Source organism: Nelumbo nucifera, chromosome 6, assembly GCF_055504915.1.
Source record: "Nelumbo nucifera cultivar China Antique chromosome 6, China Antique-T2T, whole genome shotgun sequence".
NCBI lineage: Eukaryota > Viridiplantae > Streptophyta > Magnoliopsida > Proteales > Nelumbonaceae > Nelumbo > Nelumbo nucifera.
This window is the reverse complement of record NC_142654.1, coordinates 21,635,636-21,654,726: the sequence shown is the minus strand read 5'-3', so window position 1 is coordinate 21,654,726 and position 19,091 is coordinate 21,635,636. Positions and strand designations below refer to the sequence as shown.

The following is a 19,091-nucleotide window of genomic DNA, read 5'->3' as shown; positions in this document are numbered from 1 at the left end:
TTTATGTTTCATCTGAGTTGCAATTAGACGATGTCCTCACCAAAGGAACAGATGTGAATCAGTCTTCTAATATCAGGTTTAAAATCAGTAATTAACAGTGCAAATCATATCTGAATAATAGTGCAAGAGTTGTGTATGTCGAAGAGAAGAGGTAAGAGAAGAAGAAGTTGAATTAATCACCCTTCTCCTCTAACCCTAGTTTATTAATCTCCAAAAATTAATGATGACAAGTATGCCCTTAAGTGGGCGGCCAGCTTGGCAATTACATAAAGAAAATAAAACAAGAACAAATAATAATCCCATTAAGTGAGGCCCATCAACATAAAATAAAAGATAAAAATAAAGGATATCACACAAGCAGCCGTTAGGGCCCATTCGGCCCAGTCTCTTTACACTCCCCCTCAAGCTGAGCATAGATGTCAATCATGCCCAGCTTGCTTTAAATAGTGTGTCAATTTGCCTTTGGGAACTCCCTTGGTCAAGATATCAGCCAGTTGTTCTTCTGATGTGATAAATGGCAAACAAACTTCTCCTGAAGAGACTCTTTCCTTTATGAAATGCCTATCAACCTCAATGTGCTTAGTTCTGTCATGTTGAACAAGATTATGTGCAATGTTGATAGCAGCTTGGTTGTCACAATAGAGCATCATTGGTTTCTCGAAGTCCACCCCCAATTCCTCTAGAAGGGATCGTAGTCATAGTAGTTCAGACACACCATGAGCCATTGCCCTGTATTCTACTTCAGCTAAGGATCTAGCAACTACTGATTGTTTCTTACTTCTCCAAGACACAATATTCCCAGCAACCAGAGCAAAATAACCAGAGGTGGACCTTCTGTCATCCATACATCCTGCCCATAGACCTGTTCATGGGCCGAGCCGGGCCGGGCTTTTACTCTTTATTAACAGAAAAATGTTAGGCCCGAAGCCCGACCTAATAAAAGAAATTCGAATTTTTCCCTATTCAAATGAACATTATCTATTTTAATTCAAATGTTTTTTCCCCCTATTTAAATGAACAATGGGCCTACAAGTGAATCAACAACCTTTTTAAATCAAAAAATTTATTCAAATGGACATCACATAGGGTTTTTACTTAGGTTTAACTATAGGTCGGGCCAGGTCGGGCTCGAGCCGGGCTATTTTGGCAAAGCCCGAGCCCGGCTCGAATTTTATGCGGGCCAGGCTTTTTGGCCCGGGGTTAAGCCCACGGGCCAAAATGCCTATTCAAGCCCGTCCTCGGGCCGGGCCGACCCGTCGGGCCACCCGGCCCATGAACAGGTCTACCTGCCCAATCCGCATCAGTAAAGGCCTCCAGCTTCATGTGACCATGCTTAGCAAATAGAATACCTTTCCCTGGAGTACCTTTCAAGTAGCACAGAACCCTTTCCGTAGCAGCTAGATGAGTATCTCTAGGCGAATGCATAAGCTGACTAATAACACTTACTGCATAGGAAATATATGGCCGAGTCATGCAAAGATACAACAACTTCCCAAACAGTCTCTGAAACACTCCCTTATCAGACAAAGGTTCACCATCTGTGGCAGAAAGTTTATGATTAGGATCAATGGGAGTGGAGATGGGTTTAGCTCCAAGTTTACCAGTTTGAGCAAGAAGATCAAGGACATATTTGCGTTGAGATATGAAAATACCGTCCTTAGACCGAGCAACTTCAATGCCCAAGAAATACCGAAGGTTTCCCAAGTCTTTGACATAAACAATCAAGAAAGTTACCAGAGTGTTATTTCTCTTCAAGAACAATGTATGATCATATTGTGTTTGAATGTAGCCAAAGGAGACAAGAGCAGCCTGAAATCTCTCAAACCAAGCCCGAGGAGATTGTTTGAGACCATAAATGAATTTGTGTAGTTTACACACCTTGCCTTTCATTTCGTTCCCATACACCCCTGGAGGTAGAGACATATAGACTTCTTCATGCAGATCTCCATTCAAGAAAGCATTTTTAACATCAAATTGGTGTAGGGGCCAGTCAAAGGTAGCTGCTAGAGAAAGCAAGACCCTGACTGAAGTCATCTTAGCTACAAGAGCAAAGGTCTCAAGATAGTCAATGCCATACATTTGGGTGTAACCCTTGGCAACCAACCTAGCCTTATACCTCTCAACCGAGCCATCAGAGTGATATTTAATGGTAAACACCCATTTACACCCCACTGGTTCCTTTCATTCCAGCAAGTCCACAATATCCCAGGTATGGTTCTTATATAATGCTTCAAGTTCAGTCATCATAGCATCCCTTCATTCAGGTTGAGATAATGCTTCTGGTACAGACCTGAGTATCACATGTGAAGAAACAGAAGCAAGAAATGAGTAGTAGGAAGGAGAGAGAAGGCTGTAAGATAAATGTTTGGAGATGCAATGGGTTGTACACTTCCGCTTGCCCTTGCGAAGAGCAATAGGAAGGTCAAGGTCAGGGACGGTCGAAGGTGGGTCGATAGAGGGCTGACCTATTTCCTCAGGAACTGTGGGAGTGACAAGATGCTCTTCTGAAGGAGTGGAAACAACCTGCATATGTCTGAATCTCCGCCTTTGGTAACACCTTTGGAGAGTAGGAGCAGAAGCAAGAGGAGGATCAGGGGTGGGTCCAGTGGAAGAGGTGGACACCCCATGATTAGACTCACAAGGGATGGGAAGAGGAACAGTTGGAGACATAGCAAAGGGTTCATCAGATGTCTCCCCCTCAGGAGGAATACTAAAGAAAGGAGTCAACTCTGCAAAGGTGACATCCCGAGATACAAAGCGGGTGCCACGAACTGAATCAAAACAACAATAACCCTTTTGTGTAGAGGCATATCCCAGAAACACACACTTATGAGCCTTAGGTTCAAATTTATGTCTTTGGTGACTATGAATATGCACATAACAAGTACTCCCAAATACACGGAGAGGGAGAGAAAAGAGATCCTCATCCGGGAAGAGAATACTAAAGGGGGTTTTAAAGCCAAGGACCCTGGAGGGCATACGGTTGATTAGGTAGGTAACAGTATGAACATCTCCCCAAAACCTTACAGGAACATGGGATGCAAATAAAAGGGATCTGGCAACCTCAACCACATGTCTGTTCTTTCTTTCCGCCACCCCGTTTTGTTGTAGAGTGTAGAAACAAGAACTTTGATGAATAACCCCAAAAGTTTCAAGATAGGTGAAGAGGGTTTTCTCAAAATACTCCTTAGCATAGTCAGAGCGGAATATTTTGATACAGGTATTAAACTAGGTGAGGATGAGTTCATGAAAATTTTTCACAATAATTAGTAATTTCATGAGATAAATCCAAGTATAACGAGAATAATCATCAATAAAAATGATAAAATACCTGTAGCCCCCCATGGTTGGCATGTGATATGGCCCCCACACATCAGAGTGAACAATATTGAAAAGAGACTAGATAAAGGCACTCCTTTAAACATATCTAGGAACAGATGACTTAAAGCAGAAAAAGACAAATGACCAAACCGAAAAATGACATAACAAAATTTTGTTAACAGACTCTGATACAACTGACTCTAAAGCAACTCCATGAGGTGGTCCCAAGGCTTGATCTGGTGTGTCCAGCAGGTATATTCCGTTCGCCTCATGGCCACTCCCAATCGTCCTCTAAGACTGCAGGTCCTGAAAAACACAATGAGTGGGAAAGAAGGTTATGTTGCAGTTCATGGACTTTGTTAGGCTACTAACAGATAAAAGGTTTGTGTTAAGATTAGGAACATGGAGAACAGAAGATAAGAACAGGGTGTCAGAGGTCTTTATATCTCCTTTACCAGAGATGGGGGCAAGTGATCCATCGGCAAGGGATATTTTCTCTTTCCCAGAGAGGAGATGATATGAACAAAAAAGGTTAGATAAGTTGGTCATATGGTCTGATGCACCGGAATCTATAATCCAAGGGAGTTTATGATTACCTGAAACTGAAGCATGATTTGCTGAGGCATATGTACCTGAGTGAGCAAAAGCCGATGAAGAGGATGTATTGTTGGAAGGGTGGGCTGAAGAAACTGTAGCTTCCAGGTGATTTAGGAGCCTCCCATACTTCTCAAAGTCTAACTTCATTGCAGCCAACTGCTCAATGGTTGATGTTTTCTCATTCTCCTTACTTCCCCCTTCAGGTACTGTAGCAGCATTAGCAACCTTGAGTTTTCCCGCTCGACTGCCCTTCTTACGATTGTTCTTAAACCTCTCAGGGAATAGTCCAGGGTGAAGTTTCCAGTAGGTGTCCTTGGTACGCCGTGGTTTCTTGCAATATTCACACACCTGCTCCCCCTTTTCAGTAGGCCCCTTAGATTTCATTCCTGCATGTGCAAAGTGTTCTATAGGTAGACTCTGCAACTGAACTTGTCGTCTACTTTCCTCACTACTTATCATGGCATATGCCTGTGATAGAGTAACATCATCTCTGGCCAAAATATTTTGTCTGATAATATCAAATTCAAGGTTGAGTCCAGTGAGAAACTCAAATACCCTATTTCTCTCCACCAGCTTTCTGTACATTTCAGCATCCTTTTTACTCCCATACCACAGTTTCCATAACATCAATTTCCTGCCATAGGGATTTTAGTATAGAGTAGTAGATTGCTACACTCTTCTCCCCTTGTCTCAGGTTCTTCACATCACTTTTCAATTTGTACGCTCGGGCTACATTCTGTTTCTGTGAATAAGTCTCAGTTACACTGTCCCATATCTCCTTAGCAGAAGACATCCAGAGATAGTGTTGGCTTATATGAGGTTGCATAGAGTTAACTAACCATCCTATAACGGTATAGTTCTCTTGCATCCATCTCTCAAATTCAAGATTTGTCTCTTCGGGTTTCACCTTACTGCCTGTGAGATACCCGAGTTTTCCTCTACTACAAACATAATTTTTTATAGATTGTGCCCAGGCAAGATAGTTCGTCCCATCTAGCTTAATCCTGGTAACACCAGTCAAAACGGAATCTACTAGAGCAAGTCTAGAAACCGGCACCTACTTGAACTCACTTCCGTATGTCTCCATTAATCAAACGGAAATCAAAGAACTGAAATTTTAACTATGCAAACTTACTTGAAGTCAAACCAGAAATAAGGTGCTTGAAAAACTAGGGTTTTGCTCCGTCCAGCAGATGGGAGGAAGAGAGAAGATGGTGCCGCACCAACCTGACTGACCCAAACTCTTCCTAACCTGAACCGCCCTCCTTTAGCAGTCACAAGACACCTTCCAAGCACAGAGCACCACACCCAAGCTTCACCTTTCCTGGTAACCTCGAAAATCTCTAGTTGGCTAGGGTTTCGAGCAGCAGCATAACAACATCACTTCTTGGCAAAATTCGGCCAAAACTTAAATCTCCAAACCCTTCTACCAACTAGGCAAGTGATTCTCTATTATACTATAGAGAACCTATCTCTCCATACACTCTCTTGATTTTAAAGTGTACAGGAACGAAGAAAAAGGAAGAAAGAAGAACTGTACCCGCTCTGATACCAAGATGTGAATCAGTCTTCTAATATCAGGTTTAAAATCAGTAATTAAAAGTGCAAATCAGATCTGAATAATAGTGCAAGAGATGTGTATGTCGAAGAGAAGAGGTAAGAGAAGAAGAAGTCGAATTAATCACCCTTCTCCTCTAACCCTATTTTATTAATCTCCAAAAATTAATGATGACAAGTATGCCCTTAAGTGGGCGGCCAGCTTGGCAATTACATAGAGAAAATAAAACAAGAACAAATAACAGGCCCATTAAGTGAGGCCCATCAACATAAAATAAAAGATAAAAATAAAGGATATTCACACAAGCAGCTGTTAGGGCCCATTCGGCCCATTCTCTTTACAGGAACCACTAGAAACAAGCCTGCACGTGATCTATACAAGTTAGGAATGATTGACATCTATTCCCAACTTGAGGGGGAGTGTTGATAGTTTATTTTAGTTGTCCTGCTTTATTATTATTATTCTTATTATTTTAGTTGTTGGGCCTAGGCTACAACCCATTATTTCTATTTGTTTATAGTGGTTCCAGTTATGGACACCTTAGTGGAGTCATTATGGTCTTTGTACACAGTTTATTTTTTAAATATAAATACAAGTGAGTGGGGCACCAGAACACTTTTTGGCACCCCTTTCTTCTCCCATCTTATTCTTTCCTCTTTCTTTTCTTCTCCAAGAATTTTCTACCCATTTTTCTTTTCTTTCTCTTATTTTTCTTTTGCTTCTGATTCTACTATTTCAATGATAATAATTAGGAGAAATATGCAAACATTGGACAAAAATAAGGCATTAATTTTTGTAGCAATAAACTCATAAAAATTATATGCATGTCAGGCCCATCAATTTTTGTTGTAAATGTAAAATGGCAATAATGATGCAATAAACAAATAACATGCAAATCCAACCTCAGTGAAAGTTAATATCCAAAAGCGTTAGATGGTGTGAGAATAGGGGTCTTTTCCCTCTTCTTTATGTTTTTTGTTCTTTTTAGTTCTGTCCATTCAAGGGAAGATAGGTCCTACCACTATTTAGGAGTTCCATTTATATACCAGCTGACTGGTGGGAAAGATAATTATCTTTCTCCTAATATTTTCTTCCCCTCTTTGTCTCTTTTTGCTCCACTCTTCTTCACACAGCTCAGTTCTAATACAGAATTAACTATTATAACAGAAGAGAACATAAATTCACAGGAATGAACAATGATATCAGGAAGCAAAAAGGTAGAGATCAAAGTAACTTCAAAGATAAAGTGATTAGGTCACATCATAAATCAAAGCATGAGAAGAATTTTGCATACACTATATGTCAAATAGGACATGTGTATTATTATTAAATAATGCCATTAAGATAATAAAACAAAAGAAACAGTAATGCAACCCTACCGATGCACCCAATAAAGTTAAGTACACATTGCTAGTCATAAGCCTTTGTGGTGCTGCTTGGAAAGCCTTTTGTAAAGCAAAAAGTAGAAGAGAAACTTTGTCATCAAACATCGTACCTCCTCCATCATGCAGCCCATTACCTGGAATGTTACTTGTCATATTTGTAGGAGCATGCGAACCAAATTTTAGATGCCCCAATGTCACTACTGCACCCAAAAGACTGATAATCCTAACAACAATTCCATCACCATTATCAACATTATAGACATTATTCCTTGCACTCTCAGAACTTATTGAAAAACTAATACCACCCAAATTCTTCACAAATTGGAGCTCAGAGGCAGATGTCATTCTTTCAATGTTAGTTCCCACAGAAACTGCAAATAAACGCCCTTCACTGTCAAAGGACTGTGACTCGGAACTTTCATCATGAGAAACTAACTCCTTTTCCCCAATAGATCCAAGATCAGCATCCTGACCTCTTTCTTGAATCTTACCGGCATGTGCTCCAGATCCCTGACCCAACACACTTTCATCATCCATTCTGCCAGAACTTTCTAATAAAGAGTCGCCAGTTTTTGCTTCCCGTTGCAAGAGGACAATAAGTGTTTCTATCCCTCCACAAGATATGAATGACTCTGCAATTGTGTGAGCCTTGGATATATTTGGCTGTACCACCAATCTATACATTAGATGTAACACACGTGCAACCTGGAAAACCACATTTGTTAGGAACCTATTTCAAAGAAACTGTCACCTAAATCTAGGATATCATATTCATACCAAGGAATTCCAGATGTGTATGGCAAGATCTTAGTTTAATTTCAGGGTAACAAATTACATATACAGAAAACCTTATAAAGTCATGTCTCAAGTAAAGAGGGTGAAAATGGATTATATAAACTTGCAAAGATAAGAGAAATAAAAGGCAAAGATTTAAATCATATTAGATGCATCAAGTAGAAGATCAAAGAGTCTTGATATAAGATAAAGAAATGAAGGAAACAAGAAAAAGCTATTTGAAAATTTACTAAATGAATATCATATAGAGGGTACTAGTGTGGGAGGGATTAATAACTCCAATATTACTAAAGTTAATAGATCATCATCATCATCCAAGCCTTGTCCCAACTATATGGGGTCAGCTACATGAATCCTTCTTCACCAATCCGTTCTGTTCAGTGACATATCCATCATTAAGTTATGGGCGCTTAAATCATTTCTCATGACTTACCCAAGTCCTTTCGGTCTTCCCCTGGCTCTTCTAGCCCCTTCAGCTTGTAACAAATCACTTTTCCTAACACGTGATGGATAATATTAGGACCGGATGACATCCTAATAGATACCTTGTAAAATTAAAATTTCCAAAGTGAAGGACGCTTTAAACAAGACGAAGAAGGACAGAGCATTAGGACCAGATTACATTCCAATAGAAGTTTGAAAATGTATGGGAAAGGTAGACTTATTATGGCTAACTGAACTTTTTAACAAGATAATGAAAACAAAGAAGATGCCAGATGAGTGGGGGTGTGCAAGTCAGGTATACAATTTGAAGAATTTACACTGCACTAGCCCAAGATTTCAAGCTGGGACCATTCAAATTTTAACAAATTCTGGACCAGATCCTGCCTAAGTTAAACCCCTATAGATTAATGAAAAAAAAAAAAACACTATAGTTCCTATATTAAAAAAACAAAGGTGATATACAAAGCTGCAATAATTATCTTGAAGTAGAATTATGAGCAACATTATAAAACTTTGGGAGAGTAATTGAGCAAAGGACAAAGGTGAAATACAAAGTTGTAATAATTATCATGGGATTAAACTTATGAACCACATTATGAAATTATGTGAGAGTAATAGAGTAAAGGTTGCAACATGAAACAAGTACATCAAAAAACCAATTTGGTTTTACACTAAGAAGATACACCATGGAATCTATCATTTTACTAAGCTGACTAATAGAAAAGTTTAGAGAGAAGAAGATAGATCTCCATATGGTATTCATTGATCTAAAGAAATCATATGATAGAGTACCTAAAGATAATATGGTGAGTTTTGGAAAAGGAAGAAGTGCCAAATGGGAATATGGACCAAATTAAGGACATTTAAGAGAGTGCAACAGCCAATGTCAGAAGGCTTGTGACAGAGACATTCGAGTTTCTAGTTACAATGGGACTTCACTAGGGCTCAGCACTTAGACCTTATTTATTTACTATAATCATTGATGAATTGACTAAATGATGTAAAGAGGCCTCATGGTGCATGTTATTCACTGATGATGAAGTATTAATTGATGAAACCAAAAAAGGCCTCAGGGTGCATCGTTTGGGCATGTGCAGAGAAGGCCATCTACACCACCAGTAAGAAGAAGTGATCTATTATAAGTTGAAGGGGCCAGAAGAGCTAAGGGCAGGCAAAAAAGGATGATATAGGTTGTGGTGAGAAATGATTTAAGGACCCACACTTAAACAATGGATATGGTACAGAATAGGACAGAATGGCAAAACAGGATTAATGTAGCTAACCCCGTATAGTTGGGACAAGGCTTAGAATTTCAATAAATGATTATGAAATCCCAACAGCCTAGATGATAAGAAACTGCAATACTTAATACATTAAAAGTATAGGAAGAACAAAGACAATGAGATCCTCATATGACGTTAAGATTTTTTTTTCTTGTAGGAGAGAGGAAGCAGGTGGAATCAGAACAGGGTGCATGTGAGGTCCTTAAATCATCTAGGCTGTTGAGATGACTAAAAAATAAAGAAATTACACGGGTTGGGTCTCATACCTCCATATAAAGAAATTAGAGAAGACTAAAAATAACAAGAAGAAAGAAAAAGGAGAAAGGATTGCTAGAATTGTGGTTCAAACTAAAAGGGCATTACCCAATGTTGGTCGCAATCACAGACTCACAGTTATCTGGGTCTCGGGAGGGTTAGAATGGGAACGGTCCTAACCTTTGGCATTTTTTGCACAAAGTGGCCACCCTCAGACCTGAACCACATTCTCATACATGCCAGCCCGAGATTTTACCTTAAAACCAAGTAATTGCAGTTCAAAATACGTAACACAAAAAAGGGAAAAAAATATGCACCAATTCCCCCAATCTTATGTAATGGCAAATCACTACCAGAAAACAAAACATGTCATACCTGATTAGGTTGTGGACAGTCAACAATGAACCCAATCAAACAACGAACATAACCAACAGCATATGAAGGAGGTGCTGCTCCAACTAGGAGTTCAATAACAACTAAGAGCTCATCAACCAAAGCATTCACTTCCCCAATGGGGCGTGGTGCCTCATGCTGAGAAAAAGTATTAACAGAGTCCTTCTCACGGATGGTCCAATAGCATCTCCTACAACCATCAAGAAGCAATTGTACAGCATTTGCATCTCGCATAGCTGATGCTTCAGTGAACACCATATCTGCAAGTAAAGAAAGAAGCTTTTTCTGTAGACCATAATTGCATAAGCTCCACATTTTCAGGTCCAACAATAATGTGCTAAAAAGCCGCACTTTGAGAGCATAATTGCTTTTCTGTGACTGACACAAAGAAACAATTGCTACAACAAGTTCTTCATCTCCAACTCCATTCTGTTTTCCAGGGTCAAGTGAAGATAGAGTTTGCAGCAAATAGCTCAAGATTCTTGACAAAATCTCAGGCCCCCCTGTTCGAGATAACTCTTCATTATTTCCTGGATGTTGAACAGCCATGGTAATAATTCTGAAGATCGAAGCAGAAAGAGAAGTTGTGGCTGAAGACAATGGAAAATTTCCATGTTGTGGTTCCAAGCTATCCTGTTGCACATTGCTTACTGTCAAGGGAAGCAAACACATGGGTCCTCCATGGGCCAAGGCCCACAAAGACTCTGCAGGGCGCATTCGTGTAGCAACATGAACTTGCCCAAGAACCTCAGCAGGTCTTCTGTGTGTTCCTGTAACATCATAAGAAGATGATTTCTTTCTCCTTGCAAATAGACAATGTAAAAAGGAATAGATTGACTAAATTACCACAGAGATGAGTAGAGCAGAAATAATTAGACGTTGTTCAGCTAAAATACATAAAAGAAAATTATATGGCATGAACATCAAGCTCCAAAATCCAGCCAAATCCACTGTGAGAGTATGTCCAACCTTAAAGTTAATTGGAGTAAAAGCTGTGTGGCGGGGATAAACAAGGCAGAGGAGGAAATCTTTAGCATAGCTGAAGTTCTGGGTTGTGAGGTGATGAGTGGCCTTTAAATTACTAGGGCTTGCCCCTTGGGGAAAATCCAAATGTGGAGAGTTTTTGGTACCCCCTGTACCCGGTTCTGTAAAGGTTTGCAAAGAAGCTAGTGGGGTGAAAGAGGAATTATATCTCCCTTGGAGGGAAAATTACATTAATGAACTCCACCTTTGCTAATCTACCAATCTACTTCCTCTACATTTAGCATTCCTATGGGTGTTGCTAGGAAACCAGAGAAAATTATGAGGGACCTCTTGTGGGAACCTGGTGGGAATAGCTTGTTTTCTAAGGACATTAATCTTCATCATAAATCATTTTTTATAATGAATTATACATGTGAAAGTAAAAAAGGAAAACCAAAAACTACCAAAGCTGTTTTTTTTATCAGTGACTACCAAAGCTGTTTCTGACACATCAACTTATGCAAACCAAAAGCATAACAATTATGATATGATCTGCATATGCAAAACAAAATATCAGCATATTAGATTTTTCAAGTTGTACCGCCACTTCATCAAAAAATAATCTCCACAGTGCTTGCTTAAAAGGAAACTGGAAATCAGATGAACCAATGGAAGTTCTTATATTGTCTGGTAGGTCAGAAACAGCTTATAATAGTTACTTGTAAAAAGAAAAGCAATGACAAGACAAACAGTTCATTTGGAAAAAGGAAGTGAGGATTTTCTTTATCGAGGAAAAGCGAGTGAAGGTTATTCAATGGATGACCTGCAGCACCAGAAGGAGAAGCATCTGGACAGAAACGCCCAGTCAGTAAATAAGGATGATAAAGAAGGTGCAAGCTTCCTCCAATTTCTGCATCCAAAAGTGCATTTTCTTGTGCCAAACTCCGTAAATGGTTATTTGTTGCTAGCCATGGTAGCCCTGCCCCATTACCAAAAGAAGGCAGCACATCACCCCCTCTAGAAGCCAAACGGAACATCCTCTCTGGACCAATAGGCTCCTTAAATATATAAGTAGGACCCATCTCAGCAAACAGTGGACACTGACGACGACGCCGTTGCAAGCCAGCCATTGTTGGAGGAGGATTTGTCCCAATGCAGCAAAATGCAAGAGGCTTGGAGATCCTGGGGAACTCAAATGGACGACTTTCATACAAAGTGCCATCTATATACAACCTTAACTCACTTTCTGATTTCCCAAGTAGCCCCTGCTTGCAAATATGCTCCAGACCAATAAAATACCAGCACTGTGGCTTGAAAGCATGAGTAAAGTGCAGGGAAGCTTTCTTTCCCCTGCCACTACCACTTTCAACAACCAAAAACTGGGCATGAAAATATGCTTCCACCCCCTGATTATCAGCAGATAAGAAGCTGAACAACCGCGGCATGTGTGTCGTACCTTCACCAGCAAGTGCACTTGCAGCAGCTGCAGCCGACATAGGTGAGGATTTCCCAGATTTAGCTGCAGCAGCTGCAGCAATGGCTGCCGCAGCTGTTGCAGTGTTTAAAGTGTCTGCAAATGACTCTATATAGATCCATGTTGCAAATGCATAACCATTGGTAAATGGCCAGCGGCCATCTCCTGGACCAAGTAACCCAGAATTTTCACCATCAAACTCAAATGTGCATGCTGGACCCCTTGTTTCCTTTCCACCCATAGCCTTTTCCAATGCAAGCATCAAACGGGTTGCCCAAACTGTGCCTAACATCTTTGTGATGACCTCAAGCCACCTATGCAGATCAACTACACTAAGGGAATGTGCTGCTAGGTACTGAATGCAATGGCACAAAGGTGTAACATCCCAGTGAAACTGTTCTGTTGAACCAACTTCCTGAAGAAAGATCTTCTCTGCTGACCCTAAAAGAACTCCTAACAGACCAGCCCCAGAGCACATTGATCTGTTTCTTGTGCAAGCCCTTAATATGGCCAGCAGTCCTTTAACCATACGAGTCCTGGGAGACATCATACCTTCATTTTCACCTTTACAAGGAAGCCAAGGGATAAGCTCACCTGCTGCAATGGCAGCCTTAGAGTTCAGCATCACACTAGGAGGATTATTATCTTCACCCTCCTCAAAACATTCAACACCACCCATAGTTGCAAGAAGTGAGTCTACTACCAACACAGCCATGATGTCAATTTCCTCTCCACTTCCAAACCTCTCCTTGCCACATACAACACCCTTAAGTTTTTCCAAACTTTCATGTTTCCCCATAATAGCAGAATCCACCAAATGCAAGAGTTCTGGGGACACATTGGGCACAACAGCTCTATGTCTAGATTTTGTAGGTGAATCAACAGACGAATAACATCCAGCTTCTCCATAGAGACCTGCGGAAGAACCAAAACTAGCTGAAGAAGAAGAATGTTTGATAGCCCGCCCAGATTGTCTCTCAGACATTGAACTCAAATTATCTTGCTCTTGTATCTCACTAGCTAAAGTAATGTCCAACTGTGACACAGGTTTATCAGTAAAAGATTCTGATGCCTCCTCATTACCAGATGACATGCTCACGTTATCCAAGTTAGAAGGCCGAACTGAGTCCACATTTCCCCAAGAATCTGACATATTCCTCTCTTGATCTTTCAAGGACACCTGCTCAAACTGGTCTTCTTCATCACGTGGTTCATTCTCCTCTTCAGAAGTTCTGCCTGTACTTGCAGAAATCAACACTTGAAAGACCTGATTACTTTCCAGCTTATCCCCCTCGTTGTGCATCTTGTAATCTGCTCTTTCACTTTCCCCTCTGCCAGTTTCATTAACAAACTTGCCCCTTTCAGAGGCTTTTGGAGAAATTTCTCCCGATTCTTGCGCAACCTCTTCCATCCTATTATCTTTGAGCTAGCTATCCCTCATTCGCAATATCCACAACTAAAGGACAAAAGTAAATTAAACTGCAAAACGTTGACCAGAACCAAAAAGAGAAGAAAAACATTAACAGTTCCGCTAACTATTATCAAAGATAATAAAAAATGATGAACTGCAAAACACACTAACCTCCACCCTTTAGCTCAAATTCGAAGTACTCATCTTGATGAATTGAAGCTCATCTGCCTGAAATTGAAACTTGACAAAATATATAAACAGAGAAACAGCTTCAACTGCAAATCTTCAACAAAACCAAACGCAAATAGATGAACCCAACTGTCACGTCTCAGTAAGGGATCGGCATTCATGTGGGCTTTCATCAAATGCCAGAAATCAGAATGAGATGAGAATTACAAGCTGATTGACTTTGGACACGAAAATGTAAGGAATGTACAAGAAATCGGATACCACAAAACATGGTCTATTTATCAGAAACAGATGACCAACGATCAATCTAGCCTCTACTAAAAGCAAGCAAATGCAATTTATCAATAAATAAAATGTAAAAAGCCAAACAAGAACTGAAACCGTGGGATCAGACCAAATACTGGGCATTGACCGCGCCTCGTTGAAAAAAACAAACACTCGGTGACAATCTAAACAGATCCATATTCCATACCCAAATATCCATTAAAGATGAAAATGCAAGCATGAAGTAGTAAATTCGTGGGGGGAAAGGAAATAGATATAGAAATAATACCTTAATTCGACTCCACTTTGTAACGGAGCTTTCTATGTCAAGCTTCTGGAAACAATAGGAAAGAGTCGGCAAATGTATTGGTAGGTGCAGGTTTTTCCAGGGTAAGAAGCAACAAGCAAGAAGAGGGAGATCGGAGGGTCGAAACAAGAGGCGAACCGAGCGCGAGAGTTAAGAACCAAGGACTATGGTCCGCCCCCCTCTTACATCAGCACTGGTGTTGGTGCGAGTGTTTTCTTTGGTAGAACACAAATCCTAGCTTGGCAATCCATGACTATTGACTACTCTCCTCCAGTCGAGAGCCCCAGTCCAAATACTGGGAAAAAATATAATATTTAACTTTACGTTACCACAGCTTTTTTATCTTCTAACCACGTGGTTTGTGACTTTTTTTTCTTTTAATCAAAGGGTAGCCCGTCTTCCAGACAGATAATCCACCGGACCAGACCCGGTGAATGCGGGATTCGATCCAAGTCTCCGCTACGACCAAACCGGAGGCCCCTTGCCAACGAGCCACGTGATTCGTGACATGGGAGTCTGGTATTTGGACCCACCGCTTACTTACTGTTGTCTCCCTAGTCCCTCCTCGGCTTGCGAACGAGATTCCTTGTATTTAGAAATTTTATCGCCAGATGCATCGTCGAGTTTTCTCTCGGACAATTTGTTGAACAGATGGCTGGGATGGTTAGACTGTATTGATCATGAGGCCAAATCCAACAGAACAGTGGTTCGTTGCAATCGCGCCCCCCTATATGCATTCTACTTCTGCATGAAACGTATTTATTGCCGGAACTCAGAAGCGGGTCAACCACCGTATAAATTATATAGGTATATGTAATAATGGGAAGTGGGAAGATATTGATAGTGTATTATGGGTTGAATTGAATATTCCAATTACTTATATTTACTGGTGTATATAGTTGTCTACTTGGCGCACGCGGTATTAATTAGAGGATTTAAGATTTATCAATTTATTTACATTATGGCATACCTGATTTCTTTCTAGCTTAAGTAATAAGGATGATCATGGGACCGGCCGGCCTGGGACTGGCCCGACCCGCACCTGGCCTGATAATGGCCTGGGCCTGAGTCGGGCATATGGGCTTATATAATCAAAATTATGTCGTGTCGTGACTCGGTAGGAGGATTGCAAACTTCGCCATGTTCCTCGGCAGTTGAATCAGGCAATTCATCCCTTCATGAATTAGCTACGAAGGCCAAGCTTCAATGAGGGGATGGGCTACTCCCGTTGTGTAGCCCCGCGAAGCCAGAAAGAATCCTTTATTTATGATTCCCCCTTTGTAATTCTGGATTGGATCAAATATCTGGCTTTGCTGGGCTGGGCAGGCCTGGAAGTGAAATAGCTACTTGTGCCCGAAAATATGTGGGCCGGGTCATAAATGATCGTTCCTTAGATGTCAATTGATCCGGTTAAGTGGCAAATATTTGACCACCCTAACGGGTTAGAATCATCTATCGAATAAAAACAAGGGGGGATTATAATCGTGGCAGTCCTAAACTATGGATCATGTCCGGTTAAGGTGAACCCACACCAAACCTGACCCATTTACATTGTGCCATTAAACCTTTGTATACATGGCCTGAATTGGGTATAGTATATGCGTGATATCCAAGTAGGTTAGACAATTTTGGTGCCATAGGCCGGGTTAGTTTAGGATGTATCATGTTCACATGCCCAACAGGGATGTGTGTGGCGCGTACAACATGAAAAACCTGCTTTTCCATGGTTTTGAATCTATGCCTTGATAATTATGCCAACTAACAATCAATGCAAATTCATCTATTTTTCGATATGTTTTGGGGAATGCAACAAGGGGGATTTGTAATTAACAATGAACCTGAATTTGGAGGTTAGTTGAGGCTGACCATCCTTTTCAATCTTTGTTTACTTTATCTCTACTCAATGTAATAAAATTATTCTTCGTTGCTGAGTTTCTATTCTTTAAGATTAAGTTTACACTTATGAAAATCATGGACAATTATCACGGAAATACAGTTGCTAGTTGCTATGGAACCTAGTGAGTTACCCTAGGATAATTTTTACTTAAAAAAAAAAAATCACCTAGGCAACTACAGAGCAAGATACCAGAACAGAATTAATAAGCAATATTTCAGATTGGGGTGGGGGTTGTTAAATGATTCATAATACAATCTAGGCAGTTCAACAATTTAAAATGTTTGTAGCAGTCTAGCAGATGTGCACACATATTGAATGGGACCAACTTCAGAGATTGGATGGGCTAATAATAAGCCAAACCAATGACTGCCAACCTGTAATTATATACATGTTATTTTTGAAACAGAATATATAACTATATACATATTATTGGGTTCATTTGTCTGGTGGTAAAGAGCTCTACTGCAACTTAAAGGATACCTGGAAATGCAAAGGTTGATTATAATATATGCAATCTCCTATGAAACCTATTGGACGCATGGTGTATCAGGGTCCCAAACCATCTACAAGTCTTAGAACATATCAGCTGAAAAAGTTAGAAATGAATAAATACACTGAAGGGAACCAATAGTTTGGTTTACTTTTGAGCAATAAATACCATAAGTTCGAGAGTAGAAACGTAGAATATAAAACCTGATTGCAAGCTCTCCTTGCTGAGAGTAAAAACAAAAGGAAGAGGAATCAATACCGTAAGAGAACATCGAATAAACCGGATGTATGAGAAATTTAGAATGAAGAGTTGATCGGCTTCCTTATAGTATTGCCGCAAGAGGTTGCGCATCTTGCCGGTAAGTTGAGCATTCTTCGTACCGGCACCCATAAAAACCAAGGATATTATTGTCACCTCCACAACCGGCAAACCTTTTCTTCTAAAAATTTTAAAATTTAAGGATATAGACATTCCGTGCCGCTTCCAAATCTGTATCACTTCCGAGTCTTCTTTCCACGCCCATGCCATTCACCTGGCAATAATATCTAATTAGAAATAGGTGGAGAAGAAAAAGCTTAAGAGTGTATACAGAAGAAATGGATTAGAGTGGCTCATTCTGGACTCTAGCATATGCGAGGCCATGGCTGTTCACTGCTACGATTCGAACGCTTGAATCAGTTCCGCGAATGCAATTTCCTGAAAGTGGTAATGCATACAGGTCCCGGTGATGATAATTATTAATAAATTTAGAAAAATTACAAACAGAACAATGAAAATATAGCAATTAGAACCCACACACCCACAAAAAACATCCATTCAGTTATCCTATAGAATTAAAAGAAAACGGAACTGAATTAAGCACGGGATGTTTCCTATACTTACATTGATATCGAAAACCGGGTACAAATGTAACGCACAAGAGTCAGTAAGTCGGTCGCCAAAAGTAGTATTTCTATTAATTATCTGAAATATTAATTTTAATATGAATTATCATTATCGAAAATTATTAGATATATTAATGTAATATTAATTATCATTAACTAATCATTTTGATTCAATTGTTGTTTTTTGAATAATATTAATTATCATGGATGATTAATTTTAATAACCATTTTGATAATTTTAATATTGATTGATTAGTTAAATAATTAGTATAGGTAATTTTCCATAATTTAAAGGAAGTAATATAATGATGGTTTTGTTAATAATAGTTTCCTAAAAATTATGGTAAATTGTTCATGTTAATAATTTTTTATAATTATTAATATTATTTCTAGAATTATTAATTATTAACAATAATTTGGGTTAGGGGTGTTCACATTAAATGTCAAACCGACCAAATTGGCCCGACCCAACCCGAGTTGGTCAGTTTTTCAAAACCACCGATCAGTTTCAGTTTGTGTGAGAAAATAAACCGACAACTCGGTTCGGTTTCGACTTTCATGTATGAAAATCAAACCGATACTTTGTTTATGTAATCACTAATTAGTCCCTACCTTATATGTTAAATGCTGATATATTTTATTATGGTTACTTATAATAAAAAAAAAAACGTAAAACCAATACAAATATAATATAATGGTACAATATTTAGTTCAGTCTTGTATAAATTTAAATATATATTGACAAAAAAAATTCTGTTTTATACAAGATAACTAATCAAAATTAAATATATATTTCGATTTTGCATAAAAACTAAAAAAATAAACTTAAATATAAATAGTTATTTTGATATAAATATTTCAGTTTAAAATATATTTAAAATTTGACTAAATCGATAAACCGACCCTTCATGTTTGTGTCGGTTTAACTTCAGGGTCGGTCAGTTTCAATTTAACCAATAAGTAAACCGGCAAAGTCGGGTTGATTTAAGAAAATCACTCAAATCGACCCAACTCGATCCATGAACACCACTAATTTGGGTTGGTGGGGCCACTATTAACTAGGCCTAAGTTGACAAGTGTGGTCAAACCATTGTTAATTGGGCCTGAGTTGATAGAATGAATGACAAGTTGGTCGGGACTGAGTTGTTTGGACTTAGAAAACGGTGTAAACTGATTGGCTA

The 19,091-nt window shown here is 39.4% G+C and overlaps 2 protein-coding genes across 6 annotated transcripts in view; both read right to left on the bottom strand.

The window, feature by feature from the left end:
- LOC104608371 (BEACH domain-containing protein C2-like) overlaps positions 1 to 14,869 on the bottom strand; it is a 124,453-nt gene extending 109,584 nt beyond the window's left edge. For 2 of the 5 annotated variants that reach the window (XM_088890206.1, XM_088890208.1), the window contains exons 1-5: positions 14,622 to 14,762; positions 14,051 to 14,234; positions 11,818 to 13,947; positions 10,014 to 10,801; positions 6,856 to 7,566 (exon numbers count right to left, since the gene is read on the bottom strand). In XM_088890206.1, coding sequence (XP_088746332.1) covers positions 6,856 to 7,566; positions 10,014 to 10,801; positions 11,818 to 13,879 — 3,561 coding nt within the window. In that variant the 5' untranslated portion in view covers positions 13,880 to 13,947; positions 14,051 to 14,234; positions 14,622 to 14,762. Of the gene's footprint in view, positions 1 to 6,855; positions 7,567 to 10,013; positions 10,802 to 11,817; positions 13,948 to 14,050; positions 14,235 to 14,621 lie in introns of all 5 variants that reach the window. The other 3 variants (XM_010274332.3, XM_010274333.3, XM_088890207.1) reach the window with 3 other exon arrangements.
- LOC148790654 (uncharacterized) lies at positions 3,478 to 4,690 on the bottom strand. Its single transcript, XM_088890209.1, has 2 exons — positions 3,954 to 4,690; positions 3,478 to 3,627 (listed from the first exon to the last, which is right to left on the bottom strand). Exons 1-2 carry the CDS (start codon positions 4,543 to 4,545, stop codon positions 3,590 to 3,592), a joined length of 630 nt encoding a protein of 209 aa, XP_088746335.1. The 5' UTR covers positions 4,546 to 4,690; the 3' UTR covers positions 3,478 to 3,589.
- Positions 14,870 to 19,091: the final 4,222 nt, after the last annotated feature.

Coding starts and splice junctions, on each gene's coding strand:
- LOC148790654 (XM_088890209.1), bottom strand. CDS start 4,545: ATGTTATGGAAACTGTGGTATGGGAGTAAAAAGGATGCTGAAATGTAC. Junction 3,628..3,953: donor ATCGGCTTTTGCTCACTCAG/GTACATATGCCT, acceptor TGTGTTTTTCAG/GACCTGCAGTCTTAGAGGAC.